The 22612-nt window shown below is 38.4% G+C and overlaps 1 protein-coding gene across 1 annotated transcript; it reads left to right on the plus strand.

The window, feature by feature from the left end:
• The first annotated feature begins 173 nt into the window (after window positions 1-173).
• Window positions 174-22058, plus strand: pla2g4ab (phospholipase A2, group IVAb (cytosolic, calcium-dependent)). The gene is made up of 19 exons (XM_062424601.1): window positions 174-462; window positions 2018-2122; window positions 4999-5080; window positions 5320-5468; window positions 5821-5934; window positions 6436-6473; window positions 6940-7084; window positions 8419-8555; window positions 8979-9201; window positions 9585-9699; window positions 12686-12823; window positions 12914-13003; window positions 14003-14068; window positions 14543-14673; window positions 14815-14926; window positions 17096-17280; window positions 17372-17561; window positions 18674-18831; window positions 19731-22058. Exons 2-19 carry the CDS (start codon window positions 2105-2107, stop codon window positions 19881-19883), a joined length of 2244 nt encoding a protein of 747 aa, XP_062280585.1. The 5' UTR covers window positions 174-462; window positions 2018-2104; the 3' UTR covers window positions 19884-22058.
• Window positions 22059-22612: the final 554 nt, after the last annotated feature.

Consider the following 22612-nt stretch of genomic DNA (forward strand, 5'->3'; position numbering starts at 1 on the left):
TAACTTATCCAAACTTTAGAGTCAGACCGATGGCATTTTCGCAGCAAATGCCAAAAATTGCTTTATTTAGTCAGCACAGTCAGTCCCTTTATGCGCCCGCCTAGGGACACTGTTGCGCGTTAGTTGGCATTTGGAGGCGCAGCTTCCCTCTGAGTCTGGTTGTGACTCTTGCTCGGAGTTTTCCGTATATCATTCTTGCCAGTAAAGTCTTTTTTTAAATTTGATTTTATTAGTAATATGGTTTTTGTTTTCGCGTAGTTGACTTTTAATTAGCCTACATATTTCCCAACTTAGTCTGATACCACAAACTACGATCCTCCTTACCTCCGTGTATGCGTACTGTACATCTCCGAGAAGTTGAAGCACCTCCTCCATCTTCAATTCTGCAGTGGCGGAAAGATACTCTCGACCAGCATGTTACATTTTTCAGGATTTGTGAGTTGATATCGCGCTCCTATCAAGGTATGTTGCCATTTCCATTAAATATATAAATATATATAGGAGACGAAATGTGTTGGGCAAATAGGGAGGGGAATGTGGACAGAAAGATCAGTGCTAGAGCCTGCGGTTTGTGGGAGTTTAACCAGCGTCCTCTCAAACAGTTGACTTTACGCAACAGAGGACGAGGAAATTAAAAACGCGTTAACACTTAAACATCATCTACACCTATTAATCCCAGTTCTAGCCTATATTCAGCGTGAAAAACACAAAATACTGCAGATCATTGTGAACAAATACAGTTAGTAAAGAGAATGACATTTCAATTCCTGTTTTTTATATGTACGTAAAGATGTTTTATATCATATTATATGTTTATATATATTATATTGATACCCTATTATATGCGTAAGTACAAGTGAATAGATTCCACTGCAAACTGTACTGTCTTTCTCAAATTATTTATTATTGCATGTCACACATTCAGGCCTAGTCAGAGCTGACCTAATTCTGCTCAGCCAAAAAAAGAAAAGAAAAGAAGAAATCAGGCAAAACCTGTTTACATGGGTCTGATAACAAGTTAGTAAGCGTTACCCTGTAATGACGTTTCATTTTAATATGTTTTTTGGGAAATGCATAATGATTCATAGGGATTTGTTTTACTTCTTACCTTTACCTTTCACTTCCCAGGTAATACCTTTAATTACTCCAGCTGTTTTGCATCATGGCTGGTTGCTGTGTTTCTGTTTCACATTCTACATCCTCATATAAAAATTACGTGCTGTGAAGACTGGGATATGTTGGCACACAGACAGGACTACTTCAACAGCCTGCATGCACTCATTGTATGCTGTAGAACAAGGGCAGTGTGAACTGGCACTGTCAAAAGTTGGACCACTGATGCGAACTACGTGACCAGTTCTGTGAACACACAGACTCTCTACGTGCTCTCAGTCCTCTCAGTAATAATACGCTTTGGTGAACAGCTGAGAAAAGGCTCACTGACCTTGATGTGCTATCTCAGCACTCGCAAGCACGCACACACACACACACACACACACACACACACACACAAACACACATTCAAATTTCTTATCAACATATCTTATTAGCTTAGTAGCTTATTCAACCATCATAAAGAGAAATGCTTAAAGCAGCTAAAAATAATCTTCCCACCACCTCTTCTGCAAATGAACGCCCTTCTGCACATGATAATGGTCACGATGTCATACACTCACTATCTATGCTCAGTCAGATTGGCCATTTGACATCAAAGATACATCTCTTTTTACTGGCGTCTTTCTGTCTTCCTGCGCATGTGGAGCATTTACATTCGCTTTCTCACAAACACTCTCTATCAGCCCAGTCCTCCTATCATGAGTTTGTGGCTCAGAACACTTCCCCCCTGTCAAAATGCAAAAGAGTTCGCAGATGTGTCTTAAGCAACTGTCCTTCCTTAAGAAATTACAGTAATAACTCTGACTGTTGGGGCTGTGGCAGCTCTCAAAAGTGGATAAAAGTTGCCTTGCTAAATGTGAACAGGCGAAAACCTGTTTAACTGATGTGTTTTATCTTTCAGGCTCTAAATGTTTCATTTCATGACTGAGATGTTCTCCTGAGTTTAAGTTCACATCTTGACAAAGGCTTAACCTTCTGACAGCAGACAATGGCTTCCAATATAATTGTAAGTATTGACGTAAGTTCAGTAAAACCAGCTGAAGTGGTGAGATTCTTCAATTAATGCACCAAATACTTCTGTATTAGGCTTTAGCTTTTAGGTTCTACGTAATAAGCATAAAAAAATTCAAAGCAATTTTGGACAAAAATGGCAATACACATCTCAACTTCACAGACATGTTTATTATCACTGTGGATTTTACAAGCAGCAAAGAGGAGAATGAGATCATGTGTTTGATATCTGCATTACAGCCCTGCGGGACTGTTAAAAGTCTCTCAACGCTTTCAGTTTTAAAGGTTTGTGCATAGTTAATCATAACCAAACTGTATCACGTCCATTACAACATAACACACCACAGGCCTTCACAGACAAAGTGTGTGAGACTACATGTGTTCCTCATGAATAGTCACACCTTAAAACTGCTGTGAACATGAACAGATGTCTGAAGATAGTTTTATTAAAAAAAAAAGATTGCATAAAACATTGACACAAAAAACAACAGAAAAAAAGCAATATAACTTCTGTTCTTTATCATTGCATAGAATCAATGATGGATATTTATGTTGGACAAAAGGGACATTTCTTTATGAGATTAATGTACTCCAAAAATGCTTGAATTCATGCTTATATGTTGCATGTTGTTTATCACTGGAGACATTAGCACAGACTGCAGTGTAGCCTGTATTTTAGCATGTTTTTAAAGTGAGTATTATGCCATTCTCATGTTATCCAGATGGGAGAAAGTAAATATTAATGATGTGAACACAGCCAGGAAATTAATTTCACAGTGAATTTGACAGTCAGTGTCAGCTTGCCAAACACAGCAGATGTTCTCACTGATTGACACATGAACCTGTGGTGAACCTGCTTACATAATGTGTAAATTATATTTCTCATGCATTATAGGTTATGCTAATGATTAGCTCTGTGATTTGTATCATCCTAGATACTGTCACTCCATTTAAAATCATGCGTTGTTAACCTAAATCTGAACCACGGTTGAATGACACTACTCGTGCTGTCAGATGAGAATGCAGGAGAAGTTGTAGATGGTTTTTTTTGACATTTTAAAGGACAGCTGGTGCACATGATCAGAAAATTGAATCGAATCTAGTGTTCTTTTTAGGTCCATTTATGCTTTTCTTTATACACCCCAACATGCTTGTCCTGCTAGTGGTTTCCTCGGAAATGTGAAAAATTCCAGTTTGTTGTTGACAAAATTGTGATCATCAAAGCACACATGACCTGTGACCTACCTTCGTATGATCCATCCATCACAGTCACTGTTTTTACACAGTTTGAGCCTGTCTCTTTATCTTCTAATGGAAGTTATTGTTAGGCAAACAGTTGGACCAAACAGCCTAATAATTAACGAACAGCAGTCTTGCTTCATGTGTTGTGCCAGCAAATTTTAAGCATGCAGTAGTGGAACCACTGATCCAACTCGATCCAATCTGGACATGTCGAGCCTCTCCAATTTTAGACCAATTTCAAAACTCCTGTTTCTTTCAAAAAAATGTCAGAATGTTGAACTCACACAATTGCCATCTTTATACCTACATGGCATTCTTGAGGTTTTCCAGTCTAGTTTTAAAGCCCTCCACAGCACTGAATCTGCACTTTTAACAGGTTTTAATGATCTTTTATTAGCTACTGATTCTGGGGATTTTTGTGCCTTTAGATCTCACAGCTACATTTGACACAGTAGACTATAGTGTCATCTCTTGCCTGGAGTATTGTGTTGTCATTGAAGGTAAAGCTTTGTCGTGATTCAGGTCTTACTTGTCTGACAGAGGTTTTTCTGTCAGCCTTAGTGACTCTGTATCCTGCTCAGCACCTCTCCGTCATGGAATCCCTCAGGGTTCTTGAGCCAATTCTTTTTTTTCTTTACATACTCCACTTATGGTACATCCTTACAAATTATGGGATCTCATTTCACTGTTAAGCAGACCAGACTCAAATTGACATACCTTTGAAATGAGCAGATGCAAACTCTTTAAAGCCTTTGTTGTACTGTTAAAGCCTTTTTTAAACTTTAATGAGAGTAAAACTGATCCTGATATTTGGACCCAGTTGTACCTGTGCTGCCCCTCACTTGGACCAGTGTGCCCTGGGATCATATTTAAAACCCACTGTAAAAAATCCGGGTGTGATAATGGACTATGATTTTAAATTGGACAATAAGATAAACTCAGGGACCGAATCAAGCTTTTTCCAGCTGAGGCTCTTATCCAATGTCAAGCCTTTTGTATCTTTTAAGGATTTTGAAAGGGTCATACTATACATGCTTTTATCTTACGTTGATGATAGCTAGGCCTCTTACCACGCTTGCAGTTGGTCCAAAATGTTGCAGCTGGTCTTTTAAAAAGGAGAGCACATTTCACTCGTACTGGCCTCCCTTCACTGACTTTATTGTTTGCCTGCAAACAATCTACTTCTAACCTCAAGGTTACTCAGGTCCACTGACCAGTTGCTTCTGTTTGTCCCAAGATTATGGTTGAAGCATTGGACATTATGCCTTTGCAGTTGTAACCCCCAAACTCTAAACCGAGTTGCCTCTGCATGTTAGGCCGGCCCCTACGGTGCCAATTTTTAAATCCTGTCTTAGATCACATCTTTATTCCTTTGCTTTTAAATTATTATGCAAGTTGTTTATCTTTTTCTTATGGTCTTATTGCTTTTATTATTTTATTGCCTTTTTGTCTTTGAAGCTGGTCTCTGCATTTTTATTGTATTGTTTTATGATTTTGGCTTTTTTGATTGTACAGCACTTTGGTCAACTGTTAATTTTAAATGTGCTTTATGAATAAATTTGACTTGACTTCTGTGGTTTGATATGTCTTATATGAGGCAGTGACACTAAACTGACTGTTGTGTTACAGGTGGAACAACAGTTCTCTCACAAATTCACAGTGACGGTAGTTAAAGCAGAAAACGTCACCAAAGGAGCACTGGGTGACCTGCGTGAGTCTGAATACATTTCTTGCTCCTTTTGCATGTGATTCTAACATCCTTACATATTGCTGCATCAAAATATTTAAAATACACTGCATGCACACACCAGGTAAATCTATGTATTTGTGCTATTTTTTATTTTACTCCAACAAGAATCTTGTTCACAAATTTTATTTTGCTGACTGGGGGGGATACTGTGAGTTTGGGGAATTCACAAACTTAAATTCAGTTTGAATGTGTGTTTGCAGTGGACACACCAGATCCCTATGTAGAGCTGGTCGTCCCGACAGCTCCGGAGTGCAGAAAGAAAACAGCACACATAGACAATGACATCAACCCAAAATGGAACGAGACCTTTCACTTTATATTAGACCCCAACCAGCAGAATGTCCTGGAGGTAAGAACTGCATTTTCTGGTTTATTTTAATCCAGTATAATCTATCCCTGTATAGATGGCAGGGATCTAGTGGAGAGTAAACACAAATTAACAGTTTATCATTCTTTATAGCCTGATATGGGATAATCAGAGATCAATAATTACAACATAATAGAAATTAAGGTCAGAATGACTTATGCAGTGTTAGTTTAGAGCCATCAAAGAAAAAACGTTTTTATTTTATATTGATTGTTTAACTAGACTGGTTGGTCATGATTTAAAGGGTTGCATTTTATTATATAATGCCAGAAAAATGAATGTGTTGCTCTCACCATGAACTTAACTTTACACTGCTATTGTTTATTTCAATCAGATAACATTAATGGATGCCAATTATGTGATGGATGAGACCCTTGGGACAGCGTCCTTCGACCTCAGCAAGCTCAAAGTAGGCCAGACAAAGATGGAGACTTTCCTCATTGGCAAAGTAAGACATTTCACCTTAGCATGAAAGGCGCGTTGTGCAGCCAAGCACTGTCAAAACTTATAGAGGGTTAATTTACATTGTAATTAAGATTCCATAGTTTCCAAAGAAATGAGATATTTCAACATTTGAAATAATGTTGTTATAAGAGCTTCAGTGAATCACTGCAGTGACAGAAAATACACTATACTGCATGTGTATGGAAGCTAGAGTGTGCCATCAGAATAATGCTAGACTTTTTTGATACTTAATCATAACAGATTAATCATAAAGATTAAAAAAAGTGATTGATTACATTTTCTATTTAATTAATGCAATGATTATGCTAAAAGGTTTTAAATCCACCTTTATTGTCTACTGATCATTCCCCTCTCTTTCCTTCTTATTTTCATTTTCACCTTGTTCATTTATTCTGTTTGTAGTGTTTGCCTGTTGACAAAAACACCAACCAAAATCAGCAGCTTCTTTACTGTACTATAACCATGTGTTTCATTGTTTTGACAGGCAACCAAAGTGTACTTAGAGATGCTACTGGAAATCTGGTAATTATTCTAATCACTCACTTATTGTTATTTAGTTTCAATTATTAGTATTCACTCTGGCATAAACCTAAAGGCCCTCATGTGAAATGCAGTACAGGTAGTATCTAATGCTGCATGTACTAATCCGTCACTGGTTCAAGAATACGCTGGCATTTAAGTACTCTATACACAGAAATTCACACGAAGCAGCACAGACACTAAAATTAGAACTTAAAGCGGCGTGACTCAGTAACAACAATGTACGTGTGTAAGTTAATATGGATCACTCCATAGAGGTTGGTGCAAGGGTTTGGAAATTCCATACATATTTGAAAGATTAGTAATTACGGAAAGGTGAGTAGTGAGAGAGGTATTGACTGTTTGTCTGTTGACGTTTGCTTCTCACCCTCCTCTCTGCAAACATGTAAAATGTATTTGACTTCCCAGTCCTATCAGAGAATCTTATTTCCATTATTTGTATTTACAGCACCAAACTGGACCTGCGGTTCAGCCTGGCCCTGTGTGAAGAAGAGAAGCAGTTCAGACAGACCCGCAGAGAAAGAGTGATGCTGGGCATCAAGAAGCTGCTGGACATGGAGAAGCCTCGTTTCCTCCCCAGCTCTCCAGAAGAGGTGCGTGCAGAGCAGCAAAATGTTTTAACATCAATATGAAAACATTTTGTAATAATTTATGTAAATCAGTGATGTGATCAAAACATAAAAAAATATTTCATATGACATGAAAAATAAATTGCTGCTGTGAGCTGACAGAAAGCCATTCATGTTGCAGCAACATTGGACTCATACTTAAAGGAAGAGTTTGACCTTTTAAGAATAACTTTTTTGCAAAGAGCTAATTGAGAAGCTTGATATGATGAAGTTACAACCAGCAGCTAGCTTATAGTAGTTTAGCACAAGGACTGGAAACTGCCTGGTTCTGTCTAAAGTTATCTAGTTTCTTAAGTCTGGAAACAACTTTATACATCTTCAGTTTAATCAGTTTAGACTTATTTCACCTGTTTTTTAATTCCCCAAAATGTCTAACTAATGTATTAATAACACCCACATTGCCTCCATCACCCTACTCTGTTAAAAAATGTTACTGGTACAAGGCTCACTGCCATGCCTGCTACCTCTCACCTGAAAGCTATGCTGACACGTAACACACCTCTGATTCTTGTACAGATTCACTCTTATTTATGAAACATAGTGTTTATGAATGAATATGAAAAAATGTGCATTAAAAATAGTAGAGAAAACTTTGAAATACAAACAAACATTTGAACATTTGTCTGTTGCTTTTAGGTAATGTAACCAGAGTTGCTGCAGACTTGCTGACTTGCTAAATTCAAAACTGTGAACGTGCGCTTTGACAAACTGTGTTCTCAGCTTATAATAACACATCAATGTTTTTCACACATGAGGCATGCAGTGAGCTTTAAAAGCTTCTTGCTCTGCACCCCCTGCTCTGAGCTAAGCAAAGTTTCATTTTCTCACTGGTTATAGCTTTGGCTAGACGCCTCTGGGGCTGGCTGTAATCTCTCGCCAAGCCTGGTCATGTCTGCAACATGTGCCGGAAGCTCTAGAGGAATTAGATAACCAGCTACGGTCTTCCACTGTGCTCCAACATATCATAACTTGATAACAATGTTTGTCAGAATATACATAACTGACTATAAGATTAACATATATTGCAGATAGGAAGCAATGTTGCACAATGGCAATTAAGAAATAGTTGAAAATTTTGAAGGGACAAGTTTAAAAATGTTGCAAAATGTGACGCAACTGACATGGCTCTCTCATTGTTTAGAGTCAAAGGAAGGAAGTTACTCCAACTGAGAGAATGAGATAAGAGAAAATACAAGACTCATACTCAAAGTAGTGTAAATTATGCGTGTGTGTAAGTAAGCCCCCGTCTACTGTTTTTCATTATGACACTATCCTGTTTATGTGTATGTGTGTTACAGGTGCCAGTCATAGCTATAGTGGGTTCAGGAGGTGGTTTCCGTGCCATGGTCGGCTTCTCAGGTGTGATGAAGGCCCTGTTTGAGTCTGGTGTCCTGGATTGCGCCACCTATGTCGCTGGTCTCTCTGGATCCACCTGGTCAGTTTTACCTCCTCTCTTCAGTCTTTTCTCCTGACCCCTTTTACACTTTCTCTTTTTTAATCTTCCTCTTTGTTGTCACTGCCTCAATTCTTCCATCCTAAGTTCTCTCTGACTCTCCTTCGGTGTCGTCTCCTCCCTCCTCTGGCAAACTTTCCTGCCATCCTCTGCTGGTATGAAGCTGTCAGCAAGCGAGCACTTCTGGCTTATTTCAGTCTCCATCTTCATGTTTGTGGAGTGACTAATTGGATTTGACTCCCTTACAAGTACAGTAAACCTCTATGGTCTCATAAAGAGCAGTGTGTGTTTAAGCATGTATTGAGGGACTCCACAACATTTCATATCAGACTTACATTTGTGCAATGCGTCTTTCTGTCTGATTGCCTCAATGGGCCTATCTAATGCTTTTTTTTACCCCTATAGGTACATGTCCACTCTCTACTCCCACTCTGAGTTTCCAAATAAGGGTCCAAAGGAGATCAACATAGAGCTGATGAAAAGAGTTAGCAGTAACCCGCTGAGGCTCTTGATGCCCCAACACATCACCAACTACATCCAGGCCCTGTGGAGCAAAAAGGCCTTAGGGCAGCCTGTAACCTTCACCGATATCTTCGGTATGCTCATAGGAGAGACGCTTATACCTGCGGTAAGAGCCGTCTGAGAGCTGATGTTTTTTTTAATGTTGATGGAATTTCTTATTTCTCTGTCTGCTTTTTGCTCACCAGTACGTCAATCAGCTTCTTCCAGTAAGCCTGCATTTCATTTCCTCTCTTTTTCTTTTTAAACTGATCTCACCCAAACCTAATTTAAACTTTATATTTTCAGTTCTGTGCAGTGTTTCTTCCCCTTTATTTATATTTCTGCTTTTTTTTATTTTACTCTCAAATAAACATGAAAGTAACACTGAGACCTAAATCTGATTCCTACCTGCAGAGTTTTGCATGTAAGAATAATGTTTGATCATCTACTTTGTGTGTGAATAAATGAATGTGAGTGTAAATGATTCAAAGACTGTTTCTCTTCAATCAGAGGATGGACACCAAGCTGAGTGAATTTCAGGAGAAAATAAACCAGGCCCAGAGTCCCCTTCCTCTCTTCACATGTCTGCATGTCAAGCCAGATGTTTCTGAGCTCATGTTTGCAGGTAAATATCTTTAATTTTGTGAGTATTTGCTTCTGTTGCGTGCACTCTACAGTATGTCCTTCACAGAAGTATTTTGCATATGTAATGAGTAACTAGAGGGAGCTCAGATGAGCTTGGCCACATGCAAAATAACAAGCGATACATATTTCCTTGTAATGATACTATGCCGCCACAGAGATGATGTGTCATGACGTTGTGGACTGTCATCTAAAAACTGCTTTGCGGTGGCAGATAGTAGCTGTGTTATATCAAGGAACCGAGAAATGTGCAAAAAGCCACCACAGACTCTCGGTTATTCCCTTCTTGCGTAGTACTTCCTCATTTTTGTTTTAGCCTACACAGCAGTAGTTCACCATGCATCACTGGAACTGATATTTGGATAGAAAATACGATCAAGGAACGACATCTTTGATAGATTAGTGAATAAAACGATGAGCTGCTGAAGCCGTAAACCATTGTGATAAGAGTCAAGTTTATGATGTGCCGATGAGACTGTCACAGAGTATGTTTTAGTTTTACATTCAAAATACATTTGATATTATACTAAAAATACCAAGAAAATGTAATCACAGTAGCTGAAATTCCACTTAAATCTTTGTATGCTAATACGTTGGATGACATTACACACCTGACTCTGTCTTGGTGAGGGACGATTTTTTATATGCAGAATTTAATTTTACTGCATTGTATGACTACTGCAAACATTTATAGCAGTAGTAGTGATTTATTTTGGTCCTCATTAACAGTATTCCAAAAAAACAATGCACTTAAAAATGAATTAGATAAAAAATAAAACAATTTTTTTTTTTTACATTGAATTCATTTTAATTGCATTTCACTCAGTAACGCTGCTTCAACTGAAATGTCTTCAGAAGTTTCGCTCTTAATCATCATTTTTATAAACTCACTCAGATTCAGTCAGCAGCTGGTTGAAATCGCTGTTCAGAATAAATGACTAACCACATTTAAATAACAATAGATTTGTGGCTTTTGAGAAAAGATTGGGGGTTGCAGCTCCAAAAGCCACCCTCTAGCTCCGCCCCTGATGTTTAGAGAAGCAAAAATGACTGCTTAGCTATGTCTGCTTGAACTCTTGCATAGATAGAACAGAAACTTAAATAAACACACTGGCACTATTCAAAGATAACAATGATAATAATGACCTACTTAGAGACCCTTATTGAAAACATCTCACTCAGGGTGTTGGACACACCCTCATTGTGAAGTATGACACATCACATCCATTTCACACTAGCGCTGTCCCTAAGCAGTGGCCACTAGCAGTTTGCTATTGTAGGTGTCAGTATTTTGAAGCTTCAGTCTGATATGCATTAAACTGAGGCCAAACTCATTCCTAATCTATAATCACATATTGTTTTTCTCCCGTTACTTCTTGTTCACACCTACACTTAAAAAGTCCTACATTTGACACAATGGAAAATACCTCAAAAGTAAGCTTAAGTAAAGTTAAGCCTTGAAATAATCTGCACATTTAAAAGGCAATTATTGGCTGAAAGGTGACAGAGACTCAATGTGTCTGTGTGTTTGTGTGCATTTGTGTCACTTGCATGCCTGAGGGGTTGTGTGTATGTGGGTGTTAGAGGTGTTGCAACATGTGCGCTGTCACAGAACCATGATTCCACTCCCCCAACACACACACACACACACACACACACACACACACACACACACACACACACACACACACACACACACACACACACACACACACACACACACACTCCTGACGTAGTCATTGATGAAATGAAACTGAGTTATCTATATATGAAAACCTGTTGGTCAAGTTAGATTGATTGAACGTTCATCCAGCCAATCACAGCCATTTGACCAACCCACCAAGTCAGAGAAGAGCCAACATGGTGTTTCTATCACTCATCACTGTCTGGGATGATAGATTAGGGAATAACAGGTCAAAGGTATGACTAGACAATAAGGAGAATGTTGCCCTTTGTTATTTCTGTCACTGGTTTTAAGTAGAGTACTGTTTTTATAATGTGAAAGCTGTTGTGTTCGCTGACACTGGTTTTAAGTAATGGGTATGGTTGAGTTGGACAATGTAGCTCAGTTTTCATCTTATTTTGTATTTTGGAAGAAATAAGATAAAAGAGAATGGAACCTGGTGTGGAATTGATTTGTGGGCCATACAGCCTCTCGGTTCCTCCCACTCTCTCTGCATTGTTCTGTTGAGAACTATCACACAGGTACAGTGCACACTGCAGACAACACAGAGGCCCAACCAGCCAGTGGAATATTGTGCCACCCTGGGCTTACTGTGTGTCATTTAGTTGGGACTATGCAACACGTAAGAAATACATCAGCTGAAGTGATTTTTTGCATCAGTGGTGGATATTCCCGATGAATTAAACTACCACAAACTCATTACCACACAGTGAAGCCTTGCTTTGTGATCCAAACTTAGATACAGCTGAAAAGATTACCCTAACCGTAATCCTTTTAAGTGTAATTTATTGCACTCTTGTGGAGTTTTACAATATAGTATATAAAGTCAGTGTTAAAAAAGTTCTTAAAAATTAAATTTAAAGTCTAAGTTTAAATCAAGTATTAAAGGACCAATGTGCAGGATTAAGTGGCATGTAGCGTGTAGGAGAACCTATCGTGGCTGCGAAACTCACAAAAAATGTGAAAACCCCTCTCTAGAGCCAGTGTTTAATACAAACCCAGCTGCCAGAGATGCAGGTCTAAAGGAATTTTATTCCCTGAGTGTTGACTTGAAGGTGTCCAGTCCAAGAATACAGACAGTGCTTATACATGGCCTTTTTTATTCGGTGCCTCAATATGACATTTTCTAACCACGTATGCTAACTGCACATTTATTGCATTTTCGGACAACAAAAACACCCTGTTAACAACAGTGCTGACACAGTGGTCGGTGACGGGTGCTTTTTCCAAATATGCCAAAAAAACGTTTACATTATTAAATTAAAACTGAGGTTTTGACTTTCAGACTGGGTGGAGTTCAGCCCTTATGAAATTGGGATGGCTAAGTACGGCACCTTCATGACCCCTGACTTGTTTGGAAGCAAGTTCTTTATGGGAACTGTTGTGAAGAAATACGAGGAAAATCCTCTTCATTTTCTAATGGGTGAGAGACATGTTTTTTTATCTACGTCCACTGAACACAACGGTCAGACTTTATATCATATTTAATAACTGTATGTTTGTGCTTCGCCAGGTGTGTGGGGCAGCGCTTTCTCAATCCTTTTCAACAGAGTGCTGGGGGTCAAAGACACAGTTGGTGGCAGCACTATGGAGGAGGAGTTAGGTAAATGATCTCTGTTTCTCTTTCTGTGTTTTGTACAGTACAGCATTTTTTCTTTATGAATTGAAAATAGTATAAATATACTGCAATAAGCTTATAGCATTGTGGTGTAAAATAATGTAATTTACATGCTCCAATAACGATTCTTTTGACAAATTTTAAAAAACTGGCCAAATACACAAAGTTTTGTGCATATACATTGCAACAATTCAAAAAATATTTTACATAGTTGTGAATATATTCTTTTTTGTGTAGGAGAAAATGTGTTACTTACATCCAAAGTATGATTTGAATGATTATTTTACTAATTTCATAATCATTTTTGGAATTTTGGACCTGGAAACTAATCTCACATCTCATCATAGTCTGTAATTTATGTTAGTCATGGGTACTTTGCGTAAGTGAGTGTAAGTGTTTCTAGATAATGCCTTTGTCTTTGCTATGTATTGATCTATTGATGAGATGACAGTTTGATTTAAAACACAAACATGTTACACCCTTCTAGTGAAAATGGCATTCAGTTGTGTCTGAGATTGGCCTCTGTCTCTTTGTGTCTCTCATGCTATTATTATCTTAACACAGTAAGACATGATTAGGTATTTTCACACCTGTAAAAATAGCCTTTCTAAAATAAGCTCCATTTCTGCATAAGTCTGTGTGCTTTTCTGTGTGTTGTTATCACAACAGTGAAGGTTCCTGTGATTGTGCTGACAGCTCATCGGATGTTTGTTCTAGTTGAATGCATTTGTTTAGGGTGACACACCTCTGACAATGCATTGCTGTGTTATGAATGTCTTCACCCAGTTAAAGAATGCATTTAGTTTATTAGATGTATTGCATTTCTGCCAGGGCTTATTTTGATAGGGATAAACAATAGACAATAAATTTGATAATGTTATGTCGCTGAACAAAAGCATTCTATCAGGTGCAGCATTGGTGTTTGGTATATATATCTTTTTTGGTTCTTTAAGCTGGTGATTTAAACTGTTGTGTATCTTACAGAGCAAATCAAACCACAGCACATCGTCGGAGAGGACAGTCTAGACAATGACGATGGGCCACGTCAAGGTGAGCTAAGAGATGCATGATTCATAGCACGCACTTTACTGTGCAGTATAGTTAAATTCATTATAAAATACAGTTTGTATCCGAGGGATCTAACAATCATGTTGTTGTATTTTCTTTCACATAAAACACTTTTTTAAAAATACAGATTTTTAAAATACATTACATTTTGCATTGTTTACATCCATGTTTGCTAGCGCGCAGTCTTTTTTTCAACCATCTTTGTTGGAATATTACTAAGTTTCTGATCAGTGGAATAGCTTGAAACTAGTGGCACTAATATTTTTTTGCAAAACTCCCGGTTAGGGTAGTGACCTCAGTAACCTCATGTTGCCTAAACTATGTTTCAAATTCTTCTAGTAATATTGCAAGAAAAGTCACACTTCCTAGTTCAATTCTTTGCACTTACATTGAAGGACGGCTCTCCTGGGCAAGGCATGCTTAATAGTATTTCTCTCTCATTGTGTTGGTGTAAAGGTGGCACAGAGAACCAGGAGGCAGAGGATGAGTACCATCGCACCGCTCAGGCCAGCTGGGTTCAACGAATGGTCACGTCACTTTTCAGTGACTCTTCCTTGTTCAACACAAGAGAGGGCCGGGCCGGGAAGGTGCCTGAAAATGTTTACCATGACCAAACCATAATAATATATGACACCACATGTGCTCACATTGCTTTCTGGTTTCACCTTTCCTATATTCAAATTCACAACAACCTTCCTCTTTATCTCTCCATGTCACCCTCTAACCAGGTGCATAATTTCATGCTGGGCCTGAACCTAAACACCAACATCCCGTTCTCTCCTGTGACTGAGGTCACATGCCAAGCCCCTACACCGGATGAGGAGGTGGACGCTGTCACAGGTGAGATGGATAAATGATTGTCACAATGCACTGCTTTAAGATTTCATTTTTGCAGTAGCCAAGCAAACAAAAAACAGGACATGATCATTGTACATCCTGTTGTTTCTTGATTATTAAGAACTGTATACAATCGCAATAGGATTGATAATGAGATATTTGGAAATGGATAATCATAACTGAGCAGTGCACTATGTTTTAATTTGCAAGTCTATGCATGTGAATCTAATTATAGTTTAGGTTGTGTATATCAAACCTTACCCACATTCAATATATATTTTAATACTGACAACATTATTCCAAAAAGTCATTTCGCATAAAGTCCTTATGTTGCTGTTTCAATTAAAGATAAACTAGTCAAACTTGTATTAAAAATGTTTTCTTATGTTAAAGCAACATGAATTGATTTTTGGCAGTGTAAAAAAACTGTAAACACAACAGTGACACAACTATCACCTTATAAAGTTGTTGTGGGGAAAACAAACAGCTGCCTATTTGCACATCTAGCAGACATGGATCAACATTAGCATTTATTTGGAGTTGCATTTCCTCCTGATGAGTGAAGTCAAATATTCACTCTCCTTTTGGCTCTGTTTTGATCTCAGCTTAACTGCTAAATGCTCCATTATTTTAATCCATCATCATCTGTTTGGTTTGGTTTGGTGCTGGGTAGGTAGTGTACAATTGGTTTATCAGAGTTTTTTCAGTGAAAACAGCTGCCTGTTGAGGCTGGAAAGAAAATTTGATGACTATATGGTAAAACCAAAAGAGGGAGCTGAAAGACATTGAAAAGCCCTGTAGAGCTGAGGGGAATGGCAGGATTATTCTCTGTGGGTTCATAAATACACGTTTACTTTTAGATCAGGTAATAATCTTAGCCCAACATTGACATTAAGAAATATGGATTTGTACAGCTTTTAATAGGAAGAGCTATTAACCTCTTTCACTCCCTCCCTTATCAGAGACCCATTTTTGTCTTTTGAGGGATGGAACATTTTTAGGGGGAGATAGCACATCAAACATATATGCCACATAGAAGTGGTATACATCATCTGAAATCTGGAAACCTGAAGATTAATTTAAGATGAAAATGTATGCAGCTTTTAAATTTTTCTAGTCATAAAACATTGTGTTTTAGTTAAGCTGCTCAAATTTTGAAGGTTTAGAGTTCATAGGGGCTTAGAACATTATGATAGAAGGATATGATGGCCAGAGTTGATAACATTTGTGATTTGGTGCAAAATTTAACCATCTTTGACCAATTTAGAATTGATAAAAATGTCCTTCCAAAATAGCACATTAAGACATTAAGACCCTCAGGAACACCATTAAAAAAATGCTGTGATGTGGTATCAAGGACCTTTGACATCTGGAGATTTCTGGAAGAGCATTCTTCAGTGATTGGATGGCGAGTGCTTCTGTTCTGGAAATTGCTCAAAAACGTCCTTATTGTCAATATACCCAGAAAAACTGTCTCACTACAATGAAATGGCTACTATGGGGATTATTATCATTATTACACATGACTATTATTGGGCTTATTGAATCCACAAGTGTCTTAGCTTTCCAGACATGCAATTCCAAGACTGTTAAGGGACCCTAGTTAATTAGAAATATTCAAATACACCATTTTCAGAATAGGCTAAAATAAGATAAGAACTGTATGGGATTAGCAAAAAGTGGGCATCTCTGTAAAGGGTGGACTCTTGGGTACCCTTAGAATACATTATTATTCAAATATTTTGAAATGAGAGGCCAAAGGGACCTCTTTGAAAATGGCTATACCAGTTTTGGGGCGCTATTTAGCCCCCTTCTTGACTTGACATGGTTGGTATCTCAGATCTTCTAGTTTAATATGATATCAGTATATTCACTGTAGCTTTACACGCTACAGCATCTGAAAGATATGGTAAATGTTGGCCAAGGATAACAGCGTTCTTGGGGAGTTTGAGAGGTTAAAACATGTTTGTTTAGCAGATCAAGGTAGTTTTACTACAGGTACTAAACTGCAGATGTGGTATTGGCACCAGTATGAACATTTTTTAAAATGATGCTTAACTTAACTTCAGTCACAGTACTGTTCAATCAGCAGTATAATTTGTGTTGAATAAAATGTGCCTGCAGACAATCATGTCTCTTCATCATTTAATTGATTTTGTGGAATTTTCTTAGATCCGGACGAGTTTGATCGTATCTATGAGCCTCTGGACGTAAAGAGCAAGAAGATCCATGTGGTGGACAGCGGCCTAACCTACAACCTTCCCTACCCCCTGATCCTGCGACCGCAGCGTGGTGTTGATCTCATCATCTCCTTTGACTTTTCTGCACGACCCAGCGACTCCAGCCCCCCGTTTAAGGTCAGAGTCCAACTTTTTGCACAGTCAAGAATCGCAGAAAATGATTCCTGCAAGCTGAAAATCAAGCATAATTTGTAAATTTACACTTTAGGAGCTCCTGTTGGCAGAAAAGTGGGCTCGAATGAACAAGCTCCCATTCCCCAAGATTGACCCAAAAGTCTTTGATCGAGAGGGCCTGAAGGAATGCTACGTCTTCAAACCAAAAAAAGGCGAAAAGAACTGCCCCACTGTCATCCACTTTGTCCTGGTCAACATCAACTTCAGGAAATTCAAAGCGCCTGGTAAGTGCGTGTGCATGTGGTGAGGTTTCCACATGTGCGAGGGGGAAAATATGCCAAGGCTATCTGGATTATTATAATAATGCTGTTTTACCGGCATGGCACATGAGGCATCCCTTCCGCGAAGTTGCACTGGAATTCAACCATATTCGGTAAGCCGTGGACAGATTTTTGTGTCTAGTCAGAAGCTGGGCCCCTCATCTGAGTGACCCTAATGAAAGAAGTCTGCTCAGGGTCAACGTGGTAAATGGTACAGAATGGTGTGTCTGTCTTTAAGCGCACCTGCATTTTGCTGTGTGTGAGTGTGCATGCACGCACAGACGTGAACCACATTCAGTGTTTTATTGAGCTGTTAGGGTGAATTATGGTGCTAGAGGAGCCAGGTGGTGGTAGGGAATCTCTCAGTCCAGTGGGAGACCTCTGTGTGTAAACAGGCCATACATCATGAGACATACAATGACTCACTTCATCTCCTCCTCCCCACCTCAGTGCCTCTTTACATACAGTAGGCCATCTGCCTACATACTTCCGCAGTCTGTTTATGGACATTACATAAGGGTTTTGCACTCAAACTCAAAAGATGTGTAAAGGAATCACACCATATATGGACTTCCCCTCTGTGGAAAAGGATATTGGAGACTGTAAACCATTACAGAATCAGTTCAGTATTGAATGCTTGCATTTTCCAAGCTGTAAGTTTTTCCTTCACATGGCCTTTCATATGATGATAGAAGTTTTCCACAAAAAGTAGCTGATGATCCGGTGTGAGTGAAGCAAACTAACTTCAATTCTACTTTTATATTCATATACAATCACGCACTATTAAGCTGTGAACTCTTTGTGGCATGCCTAGTCTCTGGCTACAAAGAAATGATAATGAACGTAGATGCTGTCTTCACCATTAGATAAGGTCAACACACGATTGTTTTTTATTGCCTCAGTAAGTTGTACATTTAACATTATTTAGACTTTGAAACATTTCAACTCAGCTTTTTAGCCAATGTTGATGAGAAATGCAAAAAAAGGTGGTGAGATTGTTGTGTCAACTACTGTTTTCAAGATCAATAATAAAACTGGCTCAGCTTTTATTTACTTACTTACTTATTTATTAATAGGTGTTCCCAGAGAGACCGAGAAAGAGAAGGAGTTGGCAGATTTTGACATCTTCGACGACCCAGAGTCGCCATTCTCCACTTTTAATTTCCAGTACTCCAACGAGGCCTTCACCCGACTCCATGACCTTATGGAGTTCAACACTCTCAACAACTTGGAGGTCAGTTCTTTCTTTACTGGATAATTACTGGCACCAAGCAACATCAAACAGTAGCAATGTCTGCAGTGTACTGTATGCTACAGTTTTGTCGTACTTAAGACCATCAAGAGGTTACATAGTCATCACTACCTCATCTTCACATGATTTGTTGCGTCATTAATTGGTATTCATTTTTGAGCTACCCTTATTCAGTGTTGTCCATGGGGAAGTTTTGCATTTTTGTGTTGTCACTACACAAATATTAGTTTATTGCACAACATTGAAAATTTCATATTTGGAAAGCCCTCCTAAGACCAGATAGTACAGGTTTGGTTAAGTCTCTGACTGACTTTCACTTACTGTATCTGAGTCACATCCGTGCTGAGTAAAGGTTCAAATGTGATGCTTATTTAGACAGACCTGCACTGTCATGTTTTACTGAACACCACAATACCGGTGAATTTCAGCTTAATTATGTGGCACCAATAATGTATGGAAAACTACATTCTTGCCTAAATATCAGTTCAATTAAATGGTATTAACATTATTATTTGAATTGCTGGAAAAAAACTTACTATGTAGACAGAGGTCTGGAACCAGGCCACAAAGTTTCCACTATTGTAATGTGCCCTACAGCATGAGACTTCAAACACATGAATGCATCCTGATCTTTATATATTTGATAACCTGAAGGTCCCAATAATATATCAGTCAATGTTGCAAAAAAAGTTTGATTCAAGTCAACGACCTCTTCTTGCAAAAAACCCCAAAACAAAACAAAATAAAGAAAACACAACAGAAAAATCTCAGAATTGGCTTATTTTGAAATACAAATTAATACATCTAAGGTAGCATTATTTTTCCTTATTGATGATCAAATATGGCATTTTGGTATTCATCTCTGTATTTGTCCCCAATAGGTGATCAAAGAGGCCATGAAGGACCGCATTGTAGCCCGGAAAGAAAACCCCTCAGGCCTCTCTCGCCCCTTCTCGCTCAGTGAGATCCCGAAGAAGAGATTTCTCAAAAGAGAGCCAAAACCCTGGAATCTCCTCGGAAATGATAACCAGTAGCCTGATTTAAGGTAGAGACTTTGCATAAGCAGACTTTAGGGATTTTTTTGGGGGTGGGGAATCTGATCATGTGTTGATCTCTTTTCTCTGTTTTTACCCATGAGGACATGTTAAACTCTGGATTTTAGAAAACTGCATTATAAGGAGATTTTATTAAGAATCTTAATGTTTACTGATATGAAAAAAGGGGAAAAAAAGAAAAAGAAAAAAAAAAGTCCCATGATAACTTTCATACAAAACACAGTGAGAATTTTCATTGTGCTTTACAAGTTTGACTTCTGGGAAACCTGACTTTGCTGTCAGTGTTTGTTGCCCACAAACAACTGATGGTTGCTTTCACTGTGGCTGTGAGAGAGGCTGGATATTGAAAATCAGCACTTTTCAAACACTGCAATGTGACTGGATTGGTGGCTCCATCATAAACAGCAAGAGACGGTTTGTGAGGCCTACCTTTTGTTTTTGATACTTACTGAGAATCTCTGAACTACACTCTTAGTTCTTCATGTTTGAAAGAAATGTCCCAGTGCTCATTTCACTTTCATGCATCATGTGAATTTTCTACTCGAGCTGCAACATTCCCATTTCTAGTGGACACCTCTCGGCCTCAGCTCATGCTGCTGGGAGTTAATTTGTATTTTTCCTGTGACCTTAGATGCAATCATGCTGTTTTTAAACATTGCTGTCAGTTGTTTGAATGCACTTCAATAAGCCTCACCTGTAGTGTACCTGTTTGTCAGCGGGAACTTTTTCCATCTTAAACGTGTGGCTGCAGAACATGCTAATCTCCATGTTTTTGTTTTTTCACTAGATGGCTCGTCTAAACATGTAAATCTGTTTGATAACATAGAAGAGGCGCTCGTAACGATTGGTTTTGTTTGATGGCAACTCCTAAACACGCCAAGTGCACCCCCTCTCGATACCTCAAACATCTCAATGTTGTTTACCCACTTACAGGGAAGGAGCACTCCCTGCTTCCCTGTAGGGAGTGTCTCATATTAAAGCGACCATTTTGGAAAAACAAAACTTGATACCATGGAAACAGCCCCCGCTACTTCTCTCCTTCTCTCTTTCTGTTTCTCTCTCTCCATCGGGATGAAGGCGTGTTTATTTTCCTGACCGTGTTGTTTCAGGTTGCCTTTTAGATACCGGCACAGTTTGTTTTTCTCGGGCCATTTCCTCCTCCCACAACCCAGCTCGCTGCAAGATTCCTCAAACTCCCTCATGTGCTGAATGGGAGCTTAAGTCAGAGAAAAGACAGGCTGGGTAGAGTGGCGAGTGTGATTATGAGACCCACTTGCAGCAAAAAACAATGGCTCTCAGCGGCACTCAGTGGAATTTTACACACTACACCTACACCTGCAGAAGCGGAGGCCTGGAATCTGACACACTACACCTATACCTGCAGGGGCTCAAAGGCTGCACAGAGAGCAGTGGAATTTTACACTGAAGCACTTCCAACCCCTATATGCTCATACTTCAGCCCCACTGCTTTGGGAAAAAAAGGAGAAAACTGAAAAGAAAGTTTTTTGTAGACTTGCTGCAGGGATTCATGGTCAACAGACCTTTGCAACCTGTAGTTTCCATTGATTTCCTTATTAACAATTGGGTTGTGTCAGTTTTTTACATTTTTATATTTCATATTTTCTTTAAATAAATAGTTCAATACATTTTGGAAAAATCCACATACAACACCAACATACAAAACCTGTGTGAGATAAGATAAAACATGTTAGTGACATTAAGAAGTGTTTTTAGGCAGATGTTGTTACCTTTGGACAGCCTAACCTGTTTCCAGTCTTTATGCTAAGCTAAGCTAACCAGCTGTTTGCTGTAGCCTTATATGTAGATTAAAAGATGGATATGACTGTGGTATGGATCTTCTCATTATGTATTTTTCATATTTTGTGTACAACAAAACAAGCAGCGGACATTTTTGACACTTCTTACACTTTTTCTTTTTTCTTTATAGCATTAGGCTGATTAATTGAGAAAGCATTTTAAGAGTTTTAGCATTTTGGTTTCTATTTTTTTCTATTTGTATTTGTATGATCTTTGACAATGTTTACAGATGTTTAGATGCTGAAGCTCTAGGGAATAATGGTGAATACTGCTGTGATCATTTATTCTTTGTTTTATAGCTGATGTGCATTGTAAAAAGAAGTAAATAAAAGACAGATATTATCTTCTGTGTAATGTTTTCTGTTAAAATATTTGACACCCAAAGAGAAGCCTCATGAAATAACACACTCATGTTTGAAAGTTTTTTATGTAAATACCAGTGACCACACTTTAGGGTGTGATGATTACAGTCTGTCTGTTGGTCAGTCGTCGGTTCACCAGACCAAACGAGTTTTGGATGGATTTCCTTCAAATGTTGTACAGTCATGAAACATACAAACAGACATTTCTTCTAGCCCCACCATGAGACTAACATTTTTGTTTCTATTAAATGTCTCAACTGCTTTGTAAATTTATCCATTACTCATGACCAAATACTTGTGCGTGCTTACTTAGATGCTTACAGCTGTACTTTATGTTTAGTGCTGTAGTGTTTTTACGTTACATTTTTTTAATTTACGGATGCTTTTATCCAAAGGAACTTAAAAGCCATGAGAAAAAGTAGCTGACTGGGTACAGGAAAGAATGCTAGACAGAAGCTTTTTTAATATATATGTCTTTATTAAGTAAGAAATGACTGAAAGTAGACAAGTAAATAGACCGCATTTCTA

Source organism: Scomber scombrus, chromosome 8, assembly GCF_963691925.1.
Source record: "Scomber scombrus chromosome 8, fScoSco1.1, whole genome shotgun sequence".
Lineage (NCBI taxonomy): Eukaryota > Metazoa > Chordata > Actinopteri > Scombriformes > Scombridae > Scomber > Scomber scombrus.